Source organism: Falco naumanni, chromosome 10 (genome assembly GCF_017639655.2).
Source record: "Falco naumanni isolate bFalNau1 chromosome 10, bFalNau1.pat, whole genome shotgun sequence".
Classification (NCBI taxonomy): domain Eukaryota; kingdom Metazoa; phylum Chordata; class Aves; order Falconiformes; family Falconidae; genus Falco; species Falco naumanni.
In genome coordinates this window covers 32,720,024-32,741,033 of record NC_054063.1, presented here as the reverse complement: position 1 = coordinate 32,741,033, position 21,010 = coordinate 32,720,024, and the positions used below count along the sequence as shown (strand labels likewise).

Here is a 21,010-nt window from a genome sequence, read left to right as displayed (position 1 = left end):
CCAGCAGCCCATCGGGAGGGAAGAGTCAACCCAGGCAGAGTTGCCCAGCCTGGAAAACACCGCCTGTGTTTCCACACACTGCAGCCCTGCCTGGCACCGACCAGGACGCCGTAAGCGCGGCCACAAGCAGGGCCCGGGCGCCGAGGCCGCACGGCTGCCATGAGGAGACGCCCTGCCCCGGGGCACGGCTGAACCTTGCCCGAGACTAGGGGTCAGACCTGGCAGGCCGCGGCCAGGCCCAGGGCGTGCCCGGAGGGCCCCGAACGAAACCCAGCAGCCCGCTCAGAGTAGCAGGGACAGCGGAGCCGTGCGTGGTGCTCCCGATGTCACCGTGCCGTTTTCACAGGGACGCAGGCCCACAAGGCCGCCCGCCCGGGCGCCGCCATGTCCCCTGGCACGGCGGGGGCGGAGCCGGCGGGGTGAGGGGCGGGACTTAGTATGCAAATACAGCCGGCGGCCTACGGCGTGGGATGGGACGCATGCGCACTGCGCGCACAGTGGGGCACGGGTTCTGACACAATGCGCCGGGCTCCTTCAGCGGCGGGGAGAGGAGTGGCGGGGCGCGGTCGAGTATGTAAATGAGGGCCGGGTTTTGCTGCGCGATTGGACAAGTGGGAGGAAAAGGCGGGACCGGATGTGTAAAAGCGAGCCGGCGCAGGGCGGACGGGAGGGAGTGCGCGGGTTGGTTGCGTTCGGAGTGAGCATGCGGGAGGGGCGTGGCTCGTATGCAAATCTCGCTGGCTCGCGCGCGGGGAAGGGCGTGGCTCGAATGCAAATGATCCAACCGCCGTCTGCCAGGCCCCGCCCCATCGTGTTGCCCTGCACCGCCGCGGCCCCGCCCCGCCGGTAAAAGGCCGCGCGCCTGCGCAGTGCGCCGAAACGGGGACTTAGTCTGTTACACAACCGCTGTGGAGCCAGGGCTGCGCTCTCCGCCGCGTCCAGCTCCGCGCGTCCCCGGCGGCGCGGCTCGGCTGTCCTCGCCTGTCCGCTCCTCGCCTCTCCTCCTGCTCCGCTCCGTTAGCGCTTCCCGCACCCTCCGGTATGAGCGGGGACCAGCTGCACAACGATTCCCAGGTGAGCGCCCCTTCACCGCCCGCTCCCGGGGGACCCCGGCCCCTCGCTGCCGAGGCCGCAGGGTCCTTGCTTCCCGTCAGGGTCGGCCCTGGGGGCCTGGCTGACGCCCCCCCGCCCCTCAGGGAGGGGAGACGTGCCCCGCTGCTGCCCCCTGCCCGCCCCCGCTCGGGGTAGCCCGCGCGTCTGGGGAGGGCCCTGTCAACCTGGCCTGTCCCCCCCTCGTCGCGCTGTGGCGTCCCCATCCACCGAGTCCCCCCCCGCCCCGGGACCCGTTTCTGCCCAGATGGGGGGACGCTGTGGGGGAGAGGGGGCTCGTGTGTGACCGGGGCGGCTGGCCACCTTCCCCTGGCTCGCTCCCCTCGGGGGGTGGGGGGGTCACCCCAGGAGCTACGCGGGTGCCGGTTCACCCTGCCTTCCCGCACCCCGCTCCGCAGGGCCCTTTCTGCGTCGCGCTGGTCGTTTCTCATTTGATATTTAATTTCCCTAAAAATGAGAAGGAAGGAAGGAGAAGGGGGGGGGGGGAGAAATTCAGCGCCCCCCCCTCAAAAAAAAAAAAAAAAATCGATCCCCTGGCGGGACGGCGTTGTTCACGGTGTCTCCCTGTCTCCTCTCCCCGCAGATCGAGGCGGATTTCCGAGCGAACGGTGAGTGTGGCCCCGGCGCGCCCCTCGCCTCGCCGCGCCGGCCGCGCACAGACATGGCGTCCCAGAGACTAAGTCCCGGCTCCTCGCTCACCGGCCCCATTGTTCCCATCGAGCTGCCAAAAGCGGCCCTTTCCCGGCGGCCTCGCCCCACCCCGACCCCCGCCGCCTCTAGTGGGGGCTCCGGAGGCCCCCGATCCGAGCCCATCGGCTCTCCCGGGATCCCCTTTGGGCCCCGATTCCTCCCTGGAAAGTCGCCTTGTCGACGGTCGGGACTTAGTCTCTGCGCCATTTTCTTTTTCTCCTCTCTTCTGTGTGGCTTTCTCGCCTTCTCCTCCTCCCCGAGCTGCCGGCAAGGAGCCTTCTACAGAGGCACCGGGCGGCGATCCCCGGCCCCCAGCCCCTTCTTAACGGAGGGGAAAGCGAAGTTTTTAACTAAAATAAATCCCCAAGACGTTTTTTATCGCAGCTTCCCTCCCCCCACTGCTCCCTGTCTCTGTTCCTTTCAGGGAATCCCTCCCTTCCCCTAAAATGAAAGGTGATTGCAACATGTTGCTCTTTAAAAGAATCTGCTGCATCCATTTTAAGATCGGTCTTACTTCTTGCCTTGCTATTTAATTGATGTAACTTTACCTTGTTGGGTGGAGATTTTTTAATTAAAATAAAAGCCCACACTATAAAAAAAAAAACCAAACAAAAAAAACCCCAACCTAACAAACAGCTGAAAACCAGTGTAGACAATTCCAGAAAGGTAGACAGCATCACTTTAGAAAGTTTGCAAGGTAACTGTTCATTTCGTTCAGAAACACTATAGAAAGCCTGTAATTTTATATCTATGTATGTATATATTTATTTATTAATATATACACTTAGATGTCAATATATATTTATATTCATGTATATACACACGCATACAATATTATCTTTTCTAATCAGCCTAATGGCTGCTAACTTTTCCTGATAGTTTATGCATATTTTCTAGGAAGCAGGCTAATTGCAGTTTCTACCATCCCCCTCTCCCCAAGTTGGTAGGTGTCAAATTGAAGGGTTTAAACAGGGTGGAGGGTAGTTGAGGATGTACAACCTACCCTTTGTGCGTATGTGTTATTGTCACTGTTTGGGATGTGCAAGGAGCTCTGAGCTGTCCTCTGACTGGTGAGGTGTGGTAGAGGACAAAAAAAGATGGTTGCAGAGATCTGCTTGACTTGTACTGGTTTTTAGCATGCTTTTCTGGATGATGTCCATGTGCCTGGTTGCTTTGTAGGCTACTGCATGTAAATATTTACAAATCTACATTTGTGTGCACCTTTCTGTCAGTTCATTGGAATGTGATTGTGTGCAGTGAGAGCAGGCAGTAACGAATATGCATTTTTTTAACTTTTATTTCCATTCTGAATCTATAGTAGGGCTCTATATATAATTCTTAATAGAAAAAAGGGTACAGAGGATTTCCCAAGAGGTGCAGGAGTAACTCTTGAAGGAACTTAAATATAAGTATGTATTTGAATACTTGTAGACTTGTTATGCTGGGAAATATTTTCAAGATCATCTATCTTTATTTAGAGAAAAGTACTCCCTGGTAAGCTTTAGTTATATACTGATTTACATAGGGGAGGTGATGCATATTTGACCTTTCCACTCCAGCTTCCAGTGGACCTCTTGGAGCGCTTTTTCTCTTCTACTGTGACCATGTGCTGTTTTATTCTTTTAAGAATTTTGGGCATATAGCAGTTAAAACTCCTCCAGTTTTTATTTCTACCATGTGTTGGAGGAATTCAGTACAGAAATTCAAAGTAAGACACCTTGGTGGAAAAAAAATAATTCCCAGTAAATCAGGCATACCCAACAAATTCACACTAGTGTAGGCACCCTTCTCCTATTGTAATTATTTTATGGCAGTTGTGTAACACGTTGTGACTGATCAGAGGGCCCCTAAAATCCAAAATCCTTTTTACCACTAAAAGGTGCCTGTAACCCTGTTAGTCTTGTTAAGGCAGTAATGCTGAATAGACACTGTCCTCTCTGACCTTGTGACCACGACTGATCTTCCTGAAAACCTGTCACCTCTGCTTGCTCTGTGTCTTGTTTCCTCGACACAGGAGATCTTTGCGTTTCTGTGTCGAGAATTGTCACGTGCGGATCTGAGAACAGCAGTTCTCATTTGGGCATAGTGGTGAGGCCCCAGCTCTTATATTCTTGTTTTGATCCTATTTAGTGGCAAAGATTAGGAGTGGGTGGTAGAAATATTAAGTACTTCTTCCCCCCACCCCCCCCCCCCCCACCCCCCCCCCCCCCCACCCCCCCCCGATGTTTAGAATTGGTTTGTACTTTGGTTATTGTTAGGCAGCACTTAACAGTAGAACCATGTCTCCCTTCAGGCTGCCTTTACATTTGGGGGAAGGCAATTTTTTCTTGGGGCTGGTACTGATTCATTCTAAATGTTGAATGTACCAACAGTAAGTATTTTTGTTAAAAAAGAATGTTTGGGGTGACTTCTGGGTAGCGTATCAGTAATAGAGCAGCTTAAGCACTTTGAAGCTTCCTTTTGTTACTAGTGTTCATATCTGGGTCAATGGACATACTACCTCAGGTTGTGACCACACAAGCTGTTGTGGCTGAAGTGGGGTGAGGGGGGGTGGATCTGCTAGCTGGTTGCAGGTCACCAAGGAGTACCCTGGTTGTAGCTGAGACCTTGGATTTGATTACACACCCGTTTCATTGATGGCTGAGTAGTGGTAGGTATGAGAGAGGATGCCAGCAGTAAATACGTGTTCCTGGCTATTTCTTGTCATTAAATAGCCAGATCACTCTAAGCAAGTGTGTCCTGGGCAAATTCCAGCTTGGGTAATTGCATTCTGTCTCAATATCCAGATTCTCCCTCCTGTTTAAATTGGCCATAGTGGGTATTTTTTTCACCTTAACTGTATTTTTAGTATCAGTATGTACTGCAAAGAATTTTCCATGTTCACTCCTAACAGTGCCTGCTTGCAAGGCATCCTGAGAACATTATTGTGCTAAGACAGTGAGCCTTTTTTGTATGTAATGTCCTCGCAGTCTTCAGCATTGTGGAAGGGAAATGGTGGTCTAAAACTGTCATTTCCAAGTACTGCTTGGTCATTGAAAATGACCCCTTCGCAGATGTTAATGTTGAATTGCAGCTATGTACTCAGGGAGGGAATAATTCTGTTATTTTATTTTTTTTCTCTCACTTGGTAAAATTGCAGATCAAATGCAAAATCTGTTTGGATTCTGTTGAGTTTTGCCTTGAAGAGCGTTGTTGTTAAGGTTGAATGTAATAACCTCACGACTACTGAGGACAATGTTGAGACTAAAAGCAATTTGTCTTGACTTTCAGTTCTCCCGTTGTGTTTGTAGAGTGCAGTAGATAAAAATTACTTTTGTTTGCAAAATAATCAAATTACGTTCCAAAGCTACTAAATTTCACTAACTGCTCTTAGTGTCTTGGCTGTTCGTCACAGATCAGGTCTGTGATCAGAACTGTTCTGTGTAGACAGTAAAAACATCACCCTAAGAAGTGCGGTTTTTTTTCTCTGGTTGACTTGGCCAATAATGCTACGATGCAATTTGAGGCCAGATTCACTGTAGTAACCATTACAGTTATATTAACAGGAGTTTAAGTGTGAATTTGATTGTCCAGGGTCATAGAGGTGGCTTCTGGAAGTCGCACACTTGGAGGAGCTTGCTTTAACAGTGAATTATTTTTTTGGCGGTGGGGGGAAGCAGCCCTTGCTGCTGCAACATCTTATCAGAAACTGGCAGGTTTTTTGTGTTGGCTTGAGCGCTCATATGGCACCTCTGTATGTATCAGAGTGAAGATATGAAGGGCAATGAGCGAGAGGGAAATTTAATTTAAATAACAAGTGCACTGAAAAAATGCCTTACAAGTTAAGGAATTTCAGCACACTTGTTTTGTGTTAAATTCATGTTTCATGTGTGACAGAGCTGTGCATGTAACAGGTGGGGGTGGAGTAAATGCTGACAAACTGAAAAGCAATATAATGAAGATCCTTAAGATTCTTCAGTGGTTGTGAAACAGTCTGTTGGAGGGCAGATTTGCTCTTCCTTGCAGCCGCTTTGTTGGCGCCTTATGGATGAGTGAGAGTTTTTTGAAGGAGAGTATGGCCACTTCTGACATAGGGCTCTGTGTGCCTCAGCGCTGCTGTTAGAGCCACTGTACTACAACTTCTTAGGAAGCTTGGAGGTAAACTCTGGTGCTCTATCTGTGTTTTGTGCAGGTCAGGGGACACTGTCTTTTAAGTTCTCTGGGAGCATGTGGTCATCAGTGCGTTTAAATGTCAAATGTTTGGCAAGGGATCTGAAATACAAAAGGTACTTGATGGTATTTAGATGCAGATTGGTATCTCCACTGAAAATTTCCTTTCCCTTTTTTTGTGATACTTGGAGATGTGAATCCTGAAGAATGTAATTTGTTCCTTCCAACACAAGCCTTGAGTCACTCCCTGCCTTCACTTCCAGACCGCGGTGCTGGGTGATGAGCCCACATTGTAAGAAGTGCTGCCCACAGCCCCAGAAACAATACTTGGGGTAGCTTTAAGTCTGAAACCACTTAACTTTTCTATTTTAAAAGTATTCAATGTCAGGCGCCAATCTCTGCAAAATTTCTTAATTTTATTTTCAATTGATTTTTCAGTATGTTCACAGCAATCTGTTGCAGGGCTTGTAGAATTTGAGTGTTGCTTTACTATAGGAATCTTCAGATTGTTACAGGTGAGGGTACTGTGAAGTAAATTGATCATTTATGATGCTTCTCGGAAATGTAAATAAATGTACTGTTGGTAAGCTGCTTTTAAATATCATGTGCTACATAAGTTGTCTGTGTTAATTTTCCCAGCAGTAGCCTCAAAAGGGCTTTACTAAAGACCTTGAGGTCTGTTGTGTTAATTGGTCTGACACATTCAGCATTCAGGTTAAAACTTAATGGGTGTCTTGTGGGAGTGGGGAGTTGAATGCATTTCTGTTAGCTGCCGCCAACTTTTGTTTTTGTTGAAACTCAGCAGAATTACCTAAATGTGCTGGAAGATGTGTTTTGGGGGTTAATGGCCTGTGTGCTTCCTACCTCTGGCAGATTTTCTTAAGATGTTTTTCCTTTTACTACAGTGTTAAGCACTATCTGTTATTAACATGCTGTCAGGGCTGCTTTGTTTACTTTGTAAAACATGAAAAATTTTTAACCAGGGGACCACTGTAAAAGTGTGGGGTTTTACATGGCTTCACATAAATTAGATACATGGCTCATAAGCATGATTGAACACAAATTCAGATTTAATTTCATTTACAACTGTGACTCCAGATATTTGTTAGATAGTTCATTGAATTCCAACCTCCTGAGTTGCGCTGTCAGCAGAAACTGCAATAATATGTAATTATAGCAAGTACTTAACATCTCATTGACTCAAATTCCTCTGTTAATGATTTCACTGGATTCTTGTTAAAGTAATACCTGCTGAAATAGCACAAGCCACTGCCCTATTAGAAAGAGGCTCCAGGTCAGATTCTTGGCGTTGTAGATTGCTGTAGTTCCGCTAAAATCAGCGGAGCTCTGACAGTGTATCTGCGTTTTTGTTATTGGACTGCAGGGATGGGCTTTAATGATACACTAAGAGGAGGACAATTTAACATAAGAAATCAGTGCAGATTTTCTTTTTCTGTGGCTTTTCAAGATGGAATAGTTTCAAGTCTGCTTGAGCTGGTTGTGCTAATATAATTTCTCATATCCTTGTAAGACATGCAGTCATTCAGAAATATTTATTGGCTTATTAAATTGAATTGCCTTTGCGGCTGCTAGTTTTATAGAAACTGCCCTAAGTTTTATAGAAAACCTCACACTCTGAAATGTGGGAGCAAAACGCTATTTAGCGTTATGTATTCCGCTCCTGCCTGCAGCTTTAGAAGGACCGTGTCTTAGGTTTCCAAATCTGAGAGAGGATGTTCCTTGTAGAAATTGGTGTTTATCACCTTGCTTTTCTGGGGCTGTTTCATTTAACTGAGATTGCAGCATATGACAAATATGTCCAGCCGTACCTTCTCCCTGCATGCCTTTCCGTTCTGAGCTGTTTAGCACTGTCAGCGTTTAAATATGTATCATCATTAGATTTCAGAATGCTTCCTCCTGTTCAGAGAACAGGAGAAGGGTATGGACTGACTGTTCTTTCAGCAGTGAGTTTGCTGGTGACCTGCTCTTCTGAAAGAACAGCAAGAAAATCAGTTTAAAACCCAGTTCTCAGCTACAGTAGGATTATTCCTTTTAAACAGTATCCCCAGCTCCTGCTGTCCTTACTCTGCTATTAACTGTCACCTCTGCTGGTGGTGGCTTTCTCTGTCACTTGCTGAACGCTGGAATTAATGCAGGGTTGAAGTGCTGTTTTGGGCAGAGCAGAGAGTGCCTTTTCTAGGGCAGGCTCCTGCTATTTAGTAGTTCAGCTGAACAAGTTGTAGTAGTGGTTTCCTGGTGTGTATGTGACTACAATATTTTTAGCACAGCATTTGTTCAAAATGTCCTGGATGACATAAATACTAAATAGTTCCAGTGGATTTAATCAGATTTATAGTTAGAAATATTTTCATCTTGAATGCTTGCTTTTGAAACTAGTGATCATAGAGAGTGAACTGCCGTTGATATCTTCTGGTGTCACAGTGAGAGTTAAGGACCTTTGGAAGGTGACGTGAAAAGAAAGGGTGAAGTTAATTTTGTCTTCTTGTGAGCTGCAAGGTATAGAAAGCAGTAGAAAGTGGCTGTTGGCTTTTGAAACATGAGCATGCATCCATATTTTCAGGTTGAAATTTGGTTTCTAAATTTGACTTCCATAGCTACTGAGCGGATGATCAAGTGAGAGCTCCAGGCTTGAGGATTAAAGTGGAGAGTACGGAGCTGCCATCAGTCTTCCTGAAACTTGTTCTTTTGCAACACCTGCTTAACATCAATGATTCTTGGACTTTGACCTCAAAATAAGATTTTGTTAATTGTAAAAAAGACCTCAGTTTGTGTCAGCAGGAGTGTGGTGATATGAAATATACAGCTTTGTGCCAGTCCTTGCAACAAACAGTATTCTGGGAGATCCTCCAGAGCAATGGAAGGCTTGATGCTTTTGGGGAAGTGGGAGACCTTGGCAATTGGCTGCTTGTTTGATAGCTAATGATAGAGGTGTAGAATCCTGTAATGAGAAAGAGGAGTAGGAGAGGGACGTTGGTTCAAATAAGAGTTGCCTCTTAAGTTTGCGGGGGTGTTATCACAAAGTTCTAGTGATGTTTTCTGTCGTCTCAAGGCCTGTTTATCCACTAGAGTAACATACTCTGCAAGAAAAAGAAGACATGGCCCAACAGCTTTTGTCGACACTACATCTGTGATCCTGTTGCTTCACCCTTGGGAAGTTTCCTTTGTTCATAGCTGTACTTAAATCTCTATAGCTTCACTTGACGATGGTGATGGTCGCAGTCGTAGTTCATTTTAGACAATTAACTTGTACTGACAGCTGCTGTGTGTTTCAGAACAGCTGGTTCCAACATGGAGTCACAAGGACAGACGGTATTGAGCATGCTTTACTCCCCGTCTTGGAAAGCTTTGGAGGAGGGGGCTGGAAAATGTCTGAAATGCATGTCTTCATGGGATGGGGGCAGTGCAGGCTCAATTATGGGAGGCATAGCAGGAAGGTTAGTGTAGATGCTTGTTATTCAGCCTCAGCAGACAATAATTCATCAAGAAAAACAACCTGTGTTTCCACCTAAAGTACTTAGATCCCTTTTTAAGTCTGAAAACTGTAACTTCTGAAATTGAAATGACTGCAGGGTAAAGAGGGGCAGCATCAGGCCATTGGGAAATTGTTTTATTAGAAGGCTTCTGTCAGTCTTGGAGCCAAAAGTTGCTTCCCACAAAGCTTCTGATTGCTAGATGTTTTTTGGATTCCTTATTGATATTTTTGACATGAATGTATTTGTTCATGTTCACAAGCTTACCATATGCTTTGTGCAGTTGTGAGCTGTGTGGGTGTGCGTGTATGTATTTTTATCTTATACCTTCGTCAGAGAAGGGGCTTTTTAGGGAGTGTTGTAAAGACAATGGCTTCCTTCTCTGGCAGTATTGCAGAGAGCTGAGCTTCATGGTGCCCACCAAAAGATGCAGATTTGCTCCTTCATAATTCTGCCCAACATAGATGATCATGTGTTAAAAGACAGATGGACATTCATGAAATCCAGTGCTGCAGCAGAGTGATTCTGCAGCTGGCTGTATCTTTCCATGACTGAAGAGAGATTGATTTCTGCCTCAGGAAAGCTTGGAGTGTACTTGTAGCTTCACTGAAATATTTTGATGGGTCTATGTAACTCGCCTTTGGCTACGTCATATCTGTGTCCATTAAAGACATGCTCCATGGTGAGTACGTACTATCTTAAGTGCTTGTTGTGGCTCATCAGCTGCAGTATACAGCTGAGAGAGTCTGTTACAGACGCACAGTATTTAGCAGATAGTACAACTTTATTTGCGGGAGAAACACTCTTATATTCTTAATGAAGGCATGGTTATGATTCTTCAAGATGTCCCCTTTTCTCCCATAATGCTATTTTTTCAACTGTTTTCTAAAAATAAAACCCTGGTGACTTTTACTACTTACTGCTCATTTTGAAATCCCAATCATTGATTTGCACAGTCTTACTAATTTTTGCAGCAAGCATCTGGGACCTCAGTAGTAGAGCATTTTGCTGTGTTATGGAATAAATTGTAGGACCGAATGAAATATGAGGTCTTGTGTTCAGCGTGAGTAAGACTGCATACTGCTTGTCCTGTTTGAAACCCACTGCATGAACATGGTTTTTCTGGCTGCTCTGGAATGAGTTTTAACAAATGCTTTGTAATTTCTGAAGTGTCGGGCTCGCTCCACTGCTCAGTGTATACTGCACGGGATTGGAAGTTGTCTTGATTCCATCCAAATGTCTTGTCAGTTTGGTGCAGCTAGATGATGGGTGGCAGTGTCTAAATGGAATAATTTTAAGAATTTTTAGGAATTTTTTTTGACATTGACCAGAGATGTGGCTTCATAATAAAAAGTCAAGAAAATAAATCATAGGCATGAAGCAATACCCAAGTCCAGATTGCTTTTTAATTTTTGCTGGCATTTGTCAGTCACTCTGATCTATTGCCTAACACTACTTCCAACACATGAGAATATGAACTTGCAGGGTTATTCAGAACAGGGTTTTTTTATTTGTCACTTCTCTTCTGTACACTTTTCCAGTTTGAATGCCAATGGGGTAGTTTTTCCTTTGTATGTAACATGGAATAAATGAACTGTGTTTTAGGGCCAGGGCAATGTACTTTAGTTGAACTTTTCATTGATGGCAATGTATTACTGCTCAGGGCTTACTCTGGTATTTGAACGAGGGCCAGACTTGTCAAAACAGCTGCTCATCTTCCTCTGAGGTTGCAGTTTCTTGTTTTGGAGAGGTGGCCTAAAAAGACCTTTTAGGGGAGAGGGTGAAGGAAAAGTGGAGTCACCCTTTGAAATGTGGTAAGTGTCTGTTGCAGATTAAGTATCTGGAGGTAGAGTTGAGAAACATATAGTGGTCTTCTAACTGAAATGTAGAGATTTCTGGAGTTATGGTAGCACAACTAAGAGGCTTCTATTTTTGTGGTCTGTAAGCAGAGTTTTAAGAGGAGAAAAGTACAGGTGGTGGGAGGGGACACACTGTTCTTAGCTTGTGGCATGAGGTGGTTTGGAGACCTGATAACCAGGTAGGAGAGTTGTCTTCATCTGCTCTGCAGTGGATGCAAGTGAATGGAGTTCTTTCTGTCCTTAGGGAGGTTAGTAGCTAAGTTGGCAATTCTTATTCCAGCTTTTGGTTTTGTGTGATGCTGTCTTGCCAGCTATCAGCATAGTCTTGTGTTGCTTGGTGCTCTGGTCAGGCTAGGTGGAGATTAAGGGTTGAACTTGGAGACACTTGAAGCTGAAGGCAGGAAGTACTGGGCAGGGACATTCTGGTACACAGGGACTCTGTACCTGGGATTAAGGTCCCTATTACCCTGTCCTTAGGCCATATTGTTTAAATAGGCAACACAGTGGGAGAAGAGGGAGTACTATGCTCTTCTCAGAGGTAGAGAAACGAGAACAGAGTGGGAGTGATTTCTTCCAGCACAGAAATAGATATAAAGCTGTCTGGTTAGGATGGAGATTCAATTCCAACTTGGACATTTGTTTTCGATTTTTAATTCTCTCTCCAGCTGAAGACTGAGGTGGTTAGCAAAGGGCAGTACGGAAAAAAAATAAGAGCTTCTGCAGTTTTAGCATATGTTGTAATTTCTTCTTAAATGCAGAACTCGTCTCAGGAGCTAAAGTGCATTTTTTTTCCCCCCTGTGGTACTAAATTATTTCACAAATTCTAAGACATTGCATGCTGGGTTTTGCAATTAGTGAAATCACTGAATTTGCAGAAGGGAGATCAGTGGTTTTCAGGTCTGCGTGTGGGATTTTGGTATCAAGTACTTCACAGGTTAGACTCTTGCACCATACGTGCTGCCTTGGTATGAATGTCTCCTAACCATGCCTTGAGCAATAGGAAGAGCATATTATGTCTTCTGCCGGTTTGTGAGTGCTACCAAGTGTGTGAGTAAGATCAATTATTGGAGAGATAAAACAGCTGGGCTGGGCAGGTACCGGTTTTAACTTGCCTAAGAAGGTACACTTTCAAGTTAGACAGGCACTCTCCATTTTAATCTAGCCTTTTGGGAAATGGGAAGCAGGAGCTTTTTGGAGATCTGTGTGAGGGTATGATTCATTGCAACACAAGCAGCATGTACAAAATGGAGGGATGGAGTAGTACTAGTGACGTACTCTGAGGTTTGTACTTTAGAGTTAATGACCACCAGATGGGAAATAAAAGGCTGCCTGCTCTTCTTCTGAGGACCGAGAATGTCACTGAGACTGTTAAAATGTGCTGTATCTGTTGTAATGCTTCTTGTGCGCAGGAAGCCCCTTTATGTGTGGATCAGAGCAAGCTTTTCTTACTGGTGCTTCCCCTTGACACTTCATCTTTAGCATTGGTTTTGGCTGCAGATTAGGTTCCTTCAGTTTGGTAACAGTGCACCTCAGGGATAAACAAGTCTGGAGTGCTTTCTGGCAGTAGAAAAAGGTGCAAGTTGTGTTTCAGTACACAAGTGTAAATTGCCAGATCCAGAGGCAGTAGGTTCCTGTGAACATGAATACAATGCAAGAGATGAACTCTTAATAACAGTGACCTTGATTAACTCCTGCAGTGTTGCCCAATCATGTTGTAGGTGTCATCTTGATTCATCTTTTTAGTAAACAAACACTGGCACAAATCAGAGTCAGGATATCAGTGCTGTTAACTGCAGTCTTGCTCCAGCAGATTGGAACATCTCTCCAGCTGTCTAGGTTACCTTTGGATGTGGATGTGAATAACATGCATTTTTCACTTTTGCTTTCTTGTGTCCTCCTGTGTTCTCCCTACTCCAAAAACAGGAAGCCTCTCAGAGGAGCTAGCGTCTTGTCTGAGTCATAACATCTCATAGCTGTGTATGTCACCTGCACTTCATTAGGGAAGCATAAGCAAGCTGTCCTTGAAATACCTGTTTTTATGAGTAGATAGAGTCTTCTAATTTAAAATACGCTGCTCTCTGGAGTTTGGTAGCTGTCATAAACAATGTTTTTCTTTTATCATTAAGTAGGCTTATTCAGCATCACTTGTATTGAAAGGAAGCTTCTTTCTAGGTTTTAAGACTGTTGTAATTGTATAGATATAAAGAGGGAAGTACAGCTTGGCACTTCATTCTCTATGCTTGTCTTACTCAGTTGTCAGCATGTGGTCTTGGGAGAGCACAGCACAGTGTAGTTTTGTTTGCTCCAGTCCGTAGTTTGTCTTGCAGTGGATAAGAGACTGCAGCTAGCAATAAGCTGGCTATTGCAGTAATTTAATTCTTAAATTGAATCTTAGGCAAAAGGCAGAAGTACTTGAATTGACAAGTCCGTCAGTTTCTAGTTTCATAAATGAAGGTGTAAAGCTGTCATTCTTCAAGCATTGCCTTCTGTCTCTAACATGTTTGCCCCTTCCCTTCTGTGCAGCCCTGTTGTTGAGACTTGTCCAGTGATGCATAATCTTCAGTTTATAGTTTTGCTATCCATCACTGTCAAAGCGTGAGCTTGCCTGTGTAGAGGTAAAAGTGAATTTATTGTTGAACAATAGCCTGAGTTAAAATATTCTGTTTTTCTCTGTGTTCACGAGTATGCCTCTCTTAGAGCACTCATCCATTGCAGTATTTGCCTTTTTTCAGGAATCTGATAGATTTTTCTTCAAAGCTGCCGGTGTTGTCTTTGCATGCCAGCTGAATCTGGCTGCGTGCAGTTCTGCGAACAGGTTACATGTGCTGTTGAGAGCAGGGATAGCTAGTTCAGAGCTCATCACTGTACTTGGTTAGAATGAGAAATGATACTAAAGCCCTGGCCATGTTTCCAGAGGGCTGGGAGGTTTACTAGGTCTTTGCGTACTGAAGTTGAAGTGTGTATTTTTAAACAGATTCCTCTATAGAGAATGAAGCTGCGAAGCATTGTTTTGTGAAATAAGTCCCCTGTAGCTGTATTTCACAAGAACATGAAACAGTGTTCAAAACAGATGTGAGCCTCGTTTATTAATGGCAGAATTAGTTTGTTTTTAATTTGAGTTCTTACGTTTTTTCTCCTTTTTTTTTTTTTTTTTTGTAAATACTCCTCCACCCATCAACTCAGGCACAGGAGCCTCATGCTCAAACTCTAATCCAAACTAAGAAACCTTCAGTCCCAAAATGTGTGATTTTTTTTTTTTTTCCTAAACTGAATTTTTATGATGTCTTTTTGTGTGTATTAACAGTTTAATCTCAGCAGAGCTCTGGAATTAGTCTTTGGCAATTAGCTCTATAGGAGAACAGAGTTTAAAAAAAGCCCTCAGTTCAGCTGTTTTTCCCCAGTACTGGAAAAAGTATTTAAAAAAAATATAGTACATGGATTGCAAACAAGTATAATGGTGATTTTTATTATCTTAGCTGCTTCAGAGACTGCAAAGGTTTAAGTTTTCCACTAGTTTTTAGTTCACACAAGACCTGGTGTTCAGAAGGGCCGCCTTCTAAGCATCTATGAAGTATTTGAAGGTTTAAAAATGAATGAAAATTTGTGTAGTTTCTGGGTTCCTTGTAGGTCTCTTATTTCTGTGTTCTGAAGTCTGTGTCATTTGGTCAGTGTTAGTGACACTTGCTCATGTCTTCGTTGCATAAGCTATTCTTAAATCTTCGCTGTCATCCTTCCCGTCGATGCCAGGTGTCCAGATAGTATACTGCTAGGCAGTTAGCACTTTGCTAACTGCAGCTATGTGATTTCCCAAATCCTGTAATCTGGATGGGTTTATTTCCATACAGAATTAAATTAAGATCAAATTACTTGAGGAGATTGGTACTCCAAAAAGGCATCAGTACAGAAATAGGTTGTTAAACATCCTTGTACACCAGGAGTCAAATGAGGCTTCCTCCCTGTAGGTCCCTACAGTTTTCCCTTATAAAAGTAATTCTGGTTGAAGTGTATGTCAGCTGTGCACGTAGTTCATAAAGCAATGTCTGATACATTCCTTGATGGTACAAATGCTGGATATGACATTATCTGCAGACTTTTCACTGTAGAAAAGTTAGATTTTCCTGAGAATGTAATGCTTGGTATTAGCAAACTGTCTTGTTGTTTTACTTGTCTGTGGCTGTTTCTTTTACAGAAAAATTAAACATTGCAGTTTCTGTATCAGGGTAGCTGTCTTACAGTGAAGTGCCATCAGGCAAGAGTCTACAAGTTGTCACAGAGACTAGTGGCAGAAGGTATCTTGCTTTGTGTTTTAGTCTCAAGGTAACCGAGATTAAAACTTGTTGTGAAAACACGCTGAACTGTTTTTCTGGTCATAGATACTTCCTTGGGCAGAGACTGCTGAACTGGTTCACCTCTTAAAGATGCAAACAAATATCCTTAGGAAATCAGGTTGAACTTAGATTGTCTCCAACAAATTTGGGATATTTAGTACACCATCACTAGAAAGAGTGTACAAGCTGCTACTTTACTTTGTTTTATCTTCTTATACCTCTTTCTCCAAAAGTATCTGTCCATGCAGCTTCTTAGTTTTGGGAACGGCACATGAAGTAAAGTATCTTGTGTCATTTGCTGATTTTCAGGATAGGTTATTCAATATTAATTCTTTCTTACGGTATAAGGGGTACTCATCATTTAGTTTTCCCACTTACAGACTTTACTTGGTACTACCACAATCATTAATGAAAGCTTAAGGCTTCAGTGCTCAGTATTGGTGCCGTTCTACATGTGATAGTATCAAGTAAAAGATGATCACAGGTTGCCTTTGTGATCGCAGGGAAAAGGGAGTTTTCTGGTCTGCTAGGGACTGGAGTACAGGAAGTAAGACAACTGGTAGTTGTAAACCAGATCCAAGTTCAAAAATAAATCAGTACACCTTAAAACCTGCAAAATAATGTCGCTGAAATGCATGCAAACTCAGGTTAAAAATCTTCAGGTATTGCAGTTTCAGAAAGCGCTGGGGCTGCTGTGCTCTTTTCGGGTAAAGCAGAACTTACTCTGAAGAATGTGTGCGTTGCTTTCTGCTGCTGGGCACCTGGATGGTGCTTTCACTCCCAGAAGTGGTTTTGTCTAGCACTGGCTTGAAATACTTGCAAGAGGAGGACAGGAGCGAGCAGTACAGCTGCTGCTCTGGGCTGCGTGCGTAGGAGTGCACTAATCAGCTGGAGTGGCTACAGCTTTCAGGGTGGTATTAGTCCTTCATGTAAAATTCACAATAAATTTTAACAGATGCATTGATTTAATTTTGACTCTAGTAAGAATCATAATAACTTTTAAAAAAAGGCCTCAACACATATAAAACTGCCAGCCAAGAAACTTTTAAAAATAGTTTTTCCTAGCCTTACAGTTGAATCATTCCGGAATAAATTATGACATTGTAAATAGTCTTAGATGTTCCTCTTGTTTCCTTTGCTGATTTCTGCTGTCAAATAATAAAGTGGAAAGAAATACTACTTAATTTTTCCTTTGGAATGCTCCTGAAAATAAGCTAATAACTTGTTTTTTCTCATTTTGGGTTATATTAAAAAGGAATAATGAAGTCTTTAACCCCTATGGTTGCTTGTGTAGTGCTCATAGTTTTTGAGCATGTTTCTAATCCTCTCACCAACCAACCTCTTAAAATATTTAAGTAATGTTATGTTTCATGCTCAGAAAACTTGAGAAGTGGAGAGTGATTATGTTGCAGTAGTTGTAAAGCAGAGCCTCTGATATGATGGAAGTCATTAGTTAGGCACTTGGAGTTTGAAGTGTAGTGATAAACAAACTTCTGATGACTCTGCACCTGCAGCATATTTCCTTCAGTTTAAACAGCTCATTTAGTGACTGATTGTGGAAACCATTTGGAAGCTGAAAAAAGAAAGCTACCTTTTCACACCTAGTTATTTCTGCGTAGGTAGAGAGGACTACCCTTAAAATTGAGGGACAAGTTAAACAGAAACAGTTGGTTCAGTTCAGTTTTCAGGGACTATGCTTTGTTTTACAGACTTTAGATGTCAGACAAATTAAAAAAAATGTTTTTCTCCCCTTCATAAGTCTCACAGAAGGCAGATGTGAGTTTTATCTAAGGTGGAATTTGAAATCATCATCTGTGTACTCCATCCAAAGATGTAAACCATTAGTTTGAAGAAAAAAAAAAAAAAAACAAACAAACCCAAACCCCCAAAAAACCAACACCAAAACCCACCAAAATCAAACAAACAAAACCCAACAAAAAACCTCACCAAACTGGCAACATACTGCATGGCGCTTTTTTGATTGAAAAAGTTGGGAGTTTATTTTGCATAATAAAGTAACCACAGGATGTTATCCTGCATTAATAGGTTATGGTTTATATTCAGGTATTTGTATCGGTGTGATTTAACAGTTGCCAGCTAGTGAGACTTGACGTGGATTTAACAAAACATATTACAGGTGCATAACGAGATTAAAATCAGTGACTTAAATCAGTAGACACAAGATATTATTGTAAATTAAAGAATTTCAGTGGAATTTTGAGCACCATATCTAGGAGCTCTATTTACTAGTCATTTAACTATTGCAATTATAACATTATTTTAAAACTCTTTTAAAGCTACTGTGGTGATGCTTCTTTCTACGTCTTCTGTCCTTTTTAGAAGACTGAGGAGTACAGCTTTAAGTACAGAAACCTCAAGTGTCATTAAACATTTACCTTTTGTTTACTCTCTTGTGTGTTTTAGCTTAAATTGGGTTTCTTCTTGTGTGCTAATTGTGGTAATGTCCCCTTAAGGCAGGTGAATTGCTTTCCCTCCTTGTCTTGAGAGTGGAGCTTGTGGCAAAGCAAATTCTGATGATAAAATGCCTGCAGATAACTTGGAATTAGCCTGGCAAGGGTGAGTGATCACTTAACTCACCCACAATAGGAGCAGAGGTGAAATCGGGCTGTATCCATCCAGTGCAGACCTATACTTAAAAGGAATTATTGTAGGTAGAAAAGAAAAAGGGGGAAAAAACCCGCACAAAACCAAACCCAAAAACCCCTGACCGGTTGGAATCAGTGTAGGAGTTGCTACTACAGTGAGGAACCAGTTTGTGTGTGATAAAAATAATATAGAAGCCTGGTCTTCGAATCAAACTTTTTGTAAGACTTCGGCCACGCTTCCCCCATCAGTTCAGCTTCGCAGGCATGATAATAAACAAGTAGTAGGAGAATCATCTGACACCAGCGTAAAAAATTGTGGTACTGCTTGGCAGAGGTGATTTAAAGCTTGTACCAAACACTTTTCTGTCTTGCAGACTCAATTTATGCCATAATACTGAGGATTGCAGGGACCTTATGTTGTTCCCAGGGGTGCTGCCTCTTTAAGTCTTTCCTCCCTACAGCAAGCAGGGGACCAGCGCTGGCCAAAGCCACATCGTGTTGTTAAGGGCTGGTTAATAAAGGCTTTGAACAGATGCCATTAGAGCCTGTCCTCTGAGGACACTGAGCACAGCTTATACCGCTCCCATGTGTATAAACTGTGTGTGATCCTGACTGCTGACAGGAGGCTAGTCATTCACTGCTGCAAGAGAAGCATTTCAATGCAGCTGCTTTTTTTTCTTCTTATCTTCTGTCAAATTTTTGCTTACAGGAGCCCTTGTTCTGGGTCAAACCCAGGACAGTCAGACATGCCAGCCCTGTCCTCGTGTGGTGTTGGTGCAAATACAGGCTCTGTGTGAGCTGCTGTTGAGACATCACTCTCGTGCTGAGGAAGTGTCAGGATTTCAGGGTAGTCTTTACAAATTTCTTTTTCATGAATCCGAGAATGGTAGTGACTCTACAGAGCTGGCAAGTGGAAGTATTTTTCTAGTTGATGTCATTGCAGTGTAATTATTCCTGATAATATAGTAGTTTTCCTGTTGGCTAGTGCTGTTTTTAGAACTGAAAGGTTTCTTCTTATGCCCCAAAATAATGTCAATCTCTTTTAGTATACTTGAAGTTTCTGTTATCCTCTGTAAGGACTGACAATTACAGTTGTTTGCCCTTGTTTTCTCCCGATTCACCTGTCTTGAAAGTTTGCATGCAGTAAGCAGCTGTTGACTTTGCATCACAAACTATATTGTTTGCACCTTTCTAACGTGGTATGAAGAGCAGTTGGAGGCGGAAAAACCTGCTAGGGGCACTGACTCAGTCTGTGGATGGAGTATGGTACATGAAGTTCTCTGTCTGCAGTGTGAATTTGTCACAGATTGCACCAAAAGATTTTCTTTGCTCTTGACCCAGTCTGCTGAAGTAACTCTCAAAGCTGTTCTCGGGCAATTCTTTGTCAAAAACCTCCAGAAGATGATGATTCAGCCCACCTACCTGTGACAGTGATGCAGGCAGGAGCAGAGTTGCTGCACTCCTTGCTTAAGGTCTAGGCTTGATTCTTAGGCTGCAGTTGAGCATAAGCTGGGGTTTTTGGAGCTGTGAAGCAGCCGAAGAGCAAAAGTGTCTCTGGTGTAAATGTGCTTGGTGGCTGAGCAAAAGTGTTTCAGTCCAGCCTGGTTTGCACATCCTTTGTGACAGGGGATTGTTGAAGAACAGTGTGTTATCCCAAAAATTCTGCAGTTTTGTTCAGACTGTGTTGAAGTAAGGGTCTTCTGCAGTCCCTGGTAGCTCTGAAGTGTGAACATGACTGTAAATGTTGCAGTTGCTCCCTGTAGCAAACAGTTTGGAGAACCAGGGCAGAAGGTGAGCACAGAGGTGTGAGTGCCTCTGGTTCTTGCTCCTGAGCAACTTGCAAGAGACTGTGGGCAGTTCTTTGTGTCTGCTGTATGGCACATCCATCCCTCGGTGTGGTGTGTGTATCCCTCCTGCGTACATCCCTCCCTTTGTCTCTTCCTGAGAGATGATTTTGTGCGACAGCACCGCGTGACAGTTTCTGTACTAGGCCTTGGATCTGTGCTAAAGGTTGGTTGCTTTATAACTCTGAAAATAGGATTAGTCCCCCTTGCTTTATCTGTTTGAATGCCCTTAAATTTTACCTTCTTTCAGGATTTTACACTACTTCTGCATTCCTGGATACTAGAGCAGTTTGTGAACAGTTGTCCGGGTTCTCCCAGTGAGCCTCTCCTTCCTGCTGTGCTGGTGATGGTAACTACATTTTGCACAATGGGGAGGAAATGGGTGCAAATTTGGAAAAGCCTGACTAGATGCTGTAGTAAAAATATTTGTGGATCTAAAAGAAATCACAAGGAACCTACCCGGAACTACTTTTTTATGCAAATTTTTCTTCCCTGAGCCAGTTGGTAACAGCTGTTTCCCCTCAGCCACATTCACTTTATATAACCATAAGGCCTCCATGGTCTCAGTCCTGTATATGTGTGTATTAGTAAATTGGAATATAGATTTAGTTGCAATGAGTGTAAGGCTTTTGAAACCTGAAAGGTAACAAAGCTCAAGCTTTTTTGGCTGTCCCCTGTTTGCTCTTACTTTTTGTGTTTTGGATCTGGTTGTGATACTCGGATACAGGCAGAGATGGCTTTGGAGAGGGTCTTTGGCTGCTGTAGCTGCCTGGCTTTCCACTTTCCTGTTTGGACCCCATTTATGGGCTGTGGAAAGTAATTTTGGGTTAGTTTTGAGGTGAGAGCAGGAGGAATAAATCCTTATTGAAAGCAAGGCAGTTGCATATGACCACAGCTGGGAGTGAAGTGGGCATATACAATATAAACTTGCAC

General features: G+C 43.5%; 1 protein-coding gene across 1 annotated transcript in view; it reads left to right on the top strand.

The window, feature by feature from the left end:
* Positions 1-866: 866 nt before the first annotated feature.
* Positions 867-21,010, top strand: part of TOP1 (DNA topoisomerase I) — a 69,021-nt gene continuing 48,877 nt past the window's right edge. The window contains exons 1-2 of the mRNA XM_040608255.1: positions 867-1,074; positions 1,694-1,718. Of these exons, the coding sequence (XP_040464189.1) occupies positions 1,042-1,074; positions 1,694-1,718 (58 nt within the window). The 5' untranslated portion in view covers positions 867-1,041. The remainder of the gene's footprint in view (positions 1,075-1,693; positions 1,719-21,010) is intronic.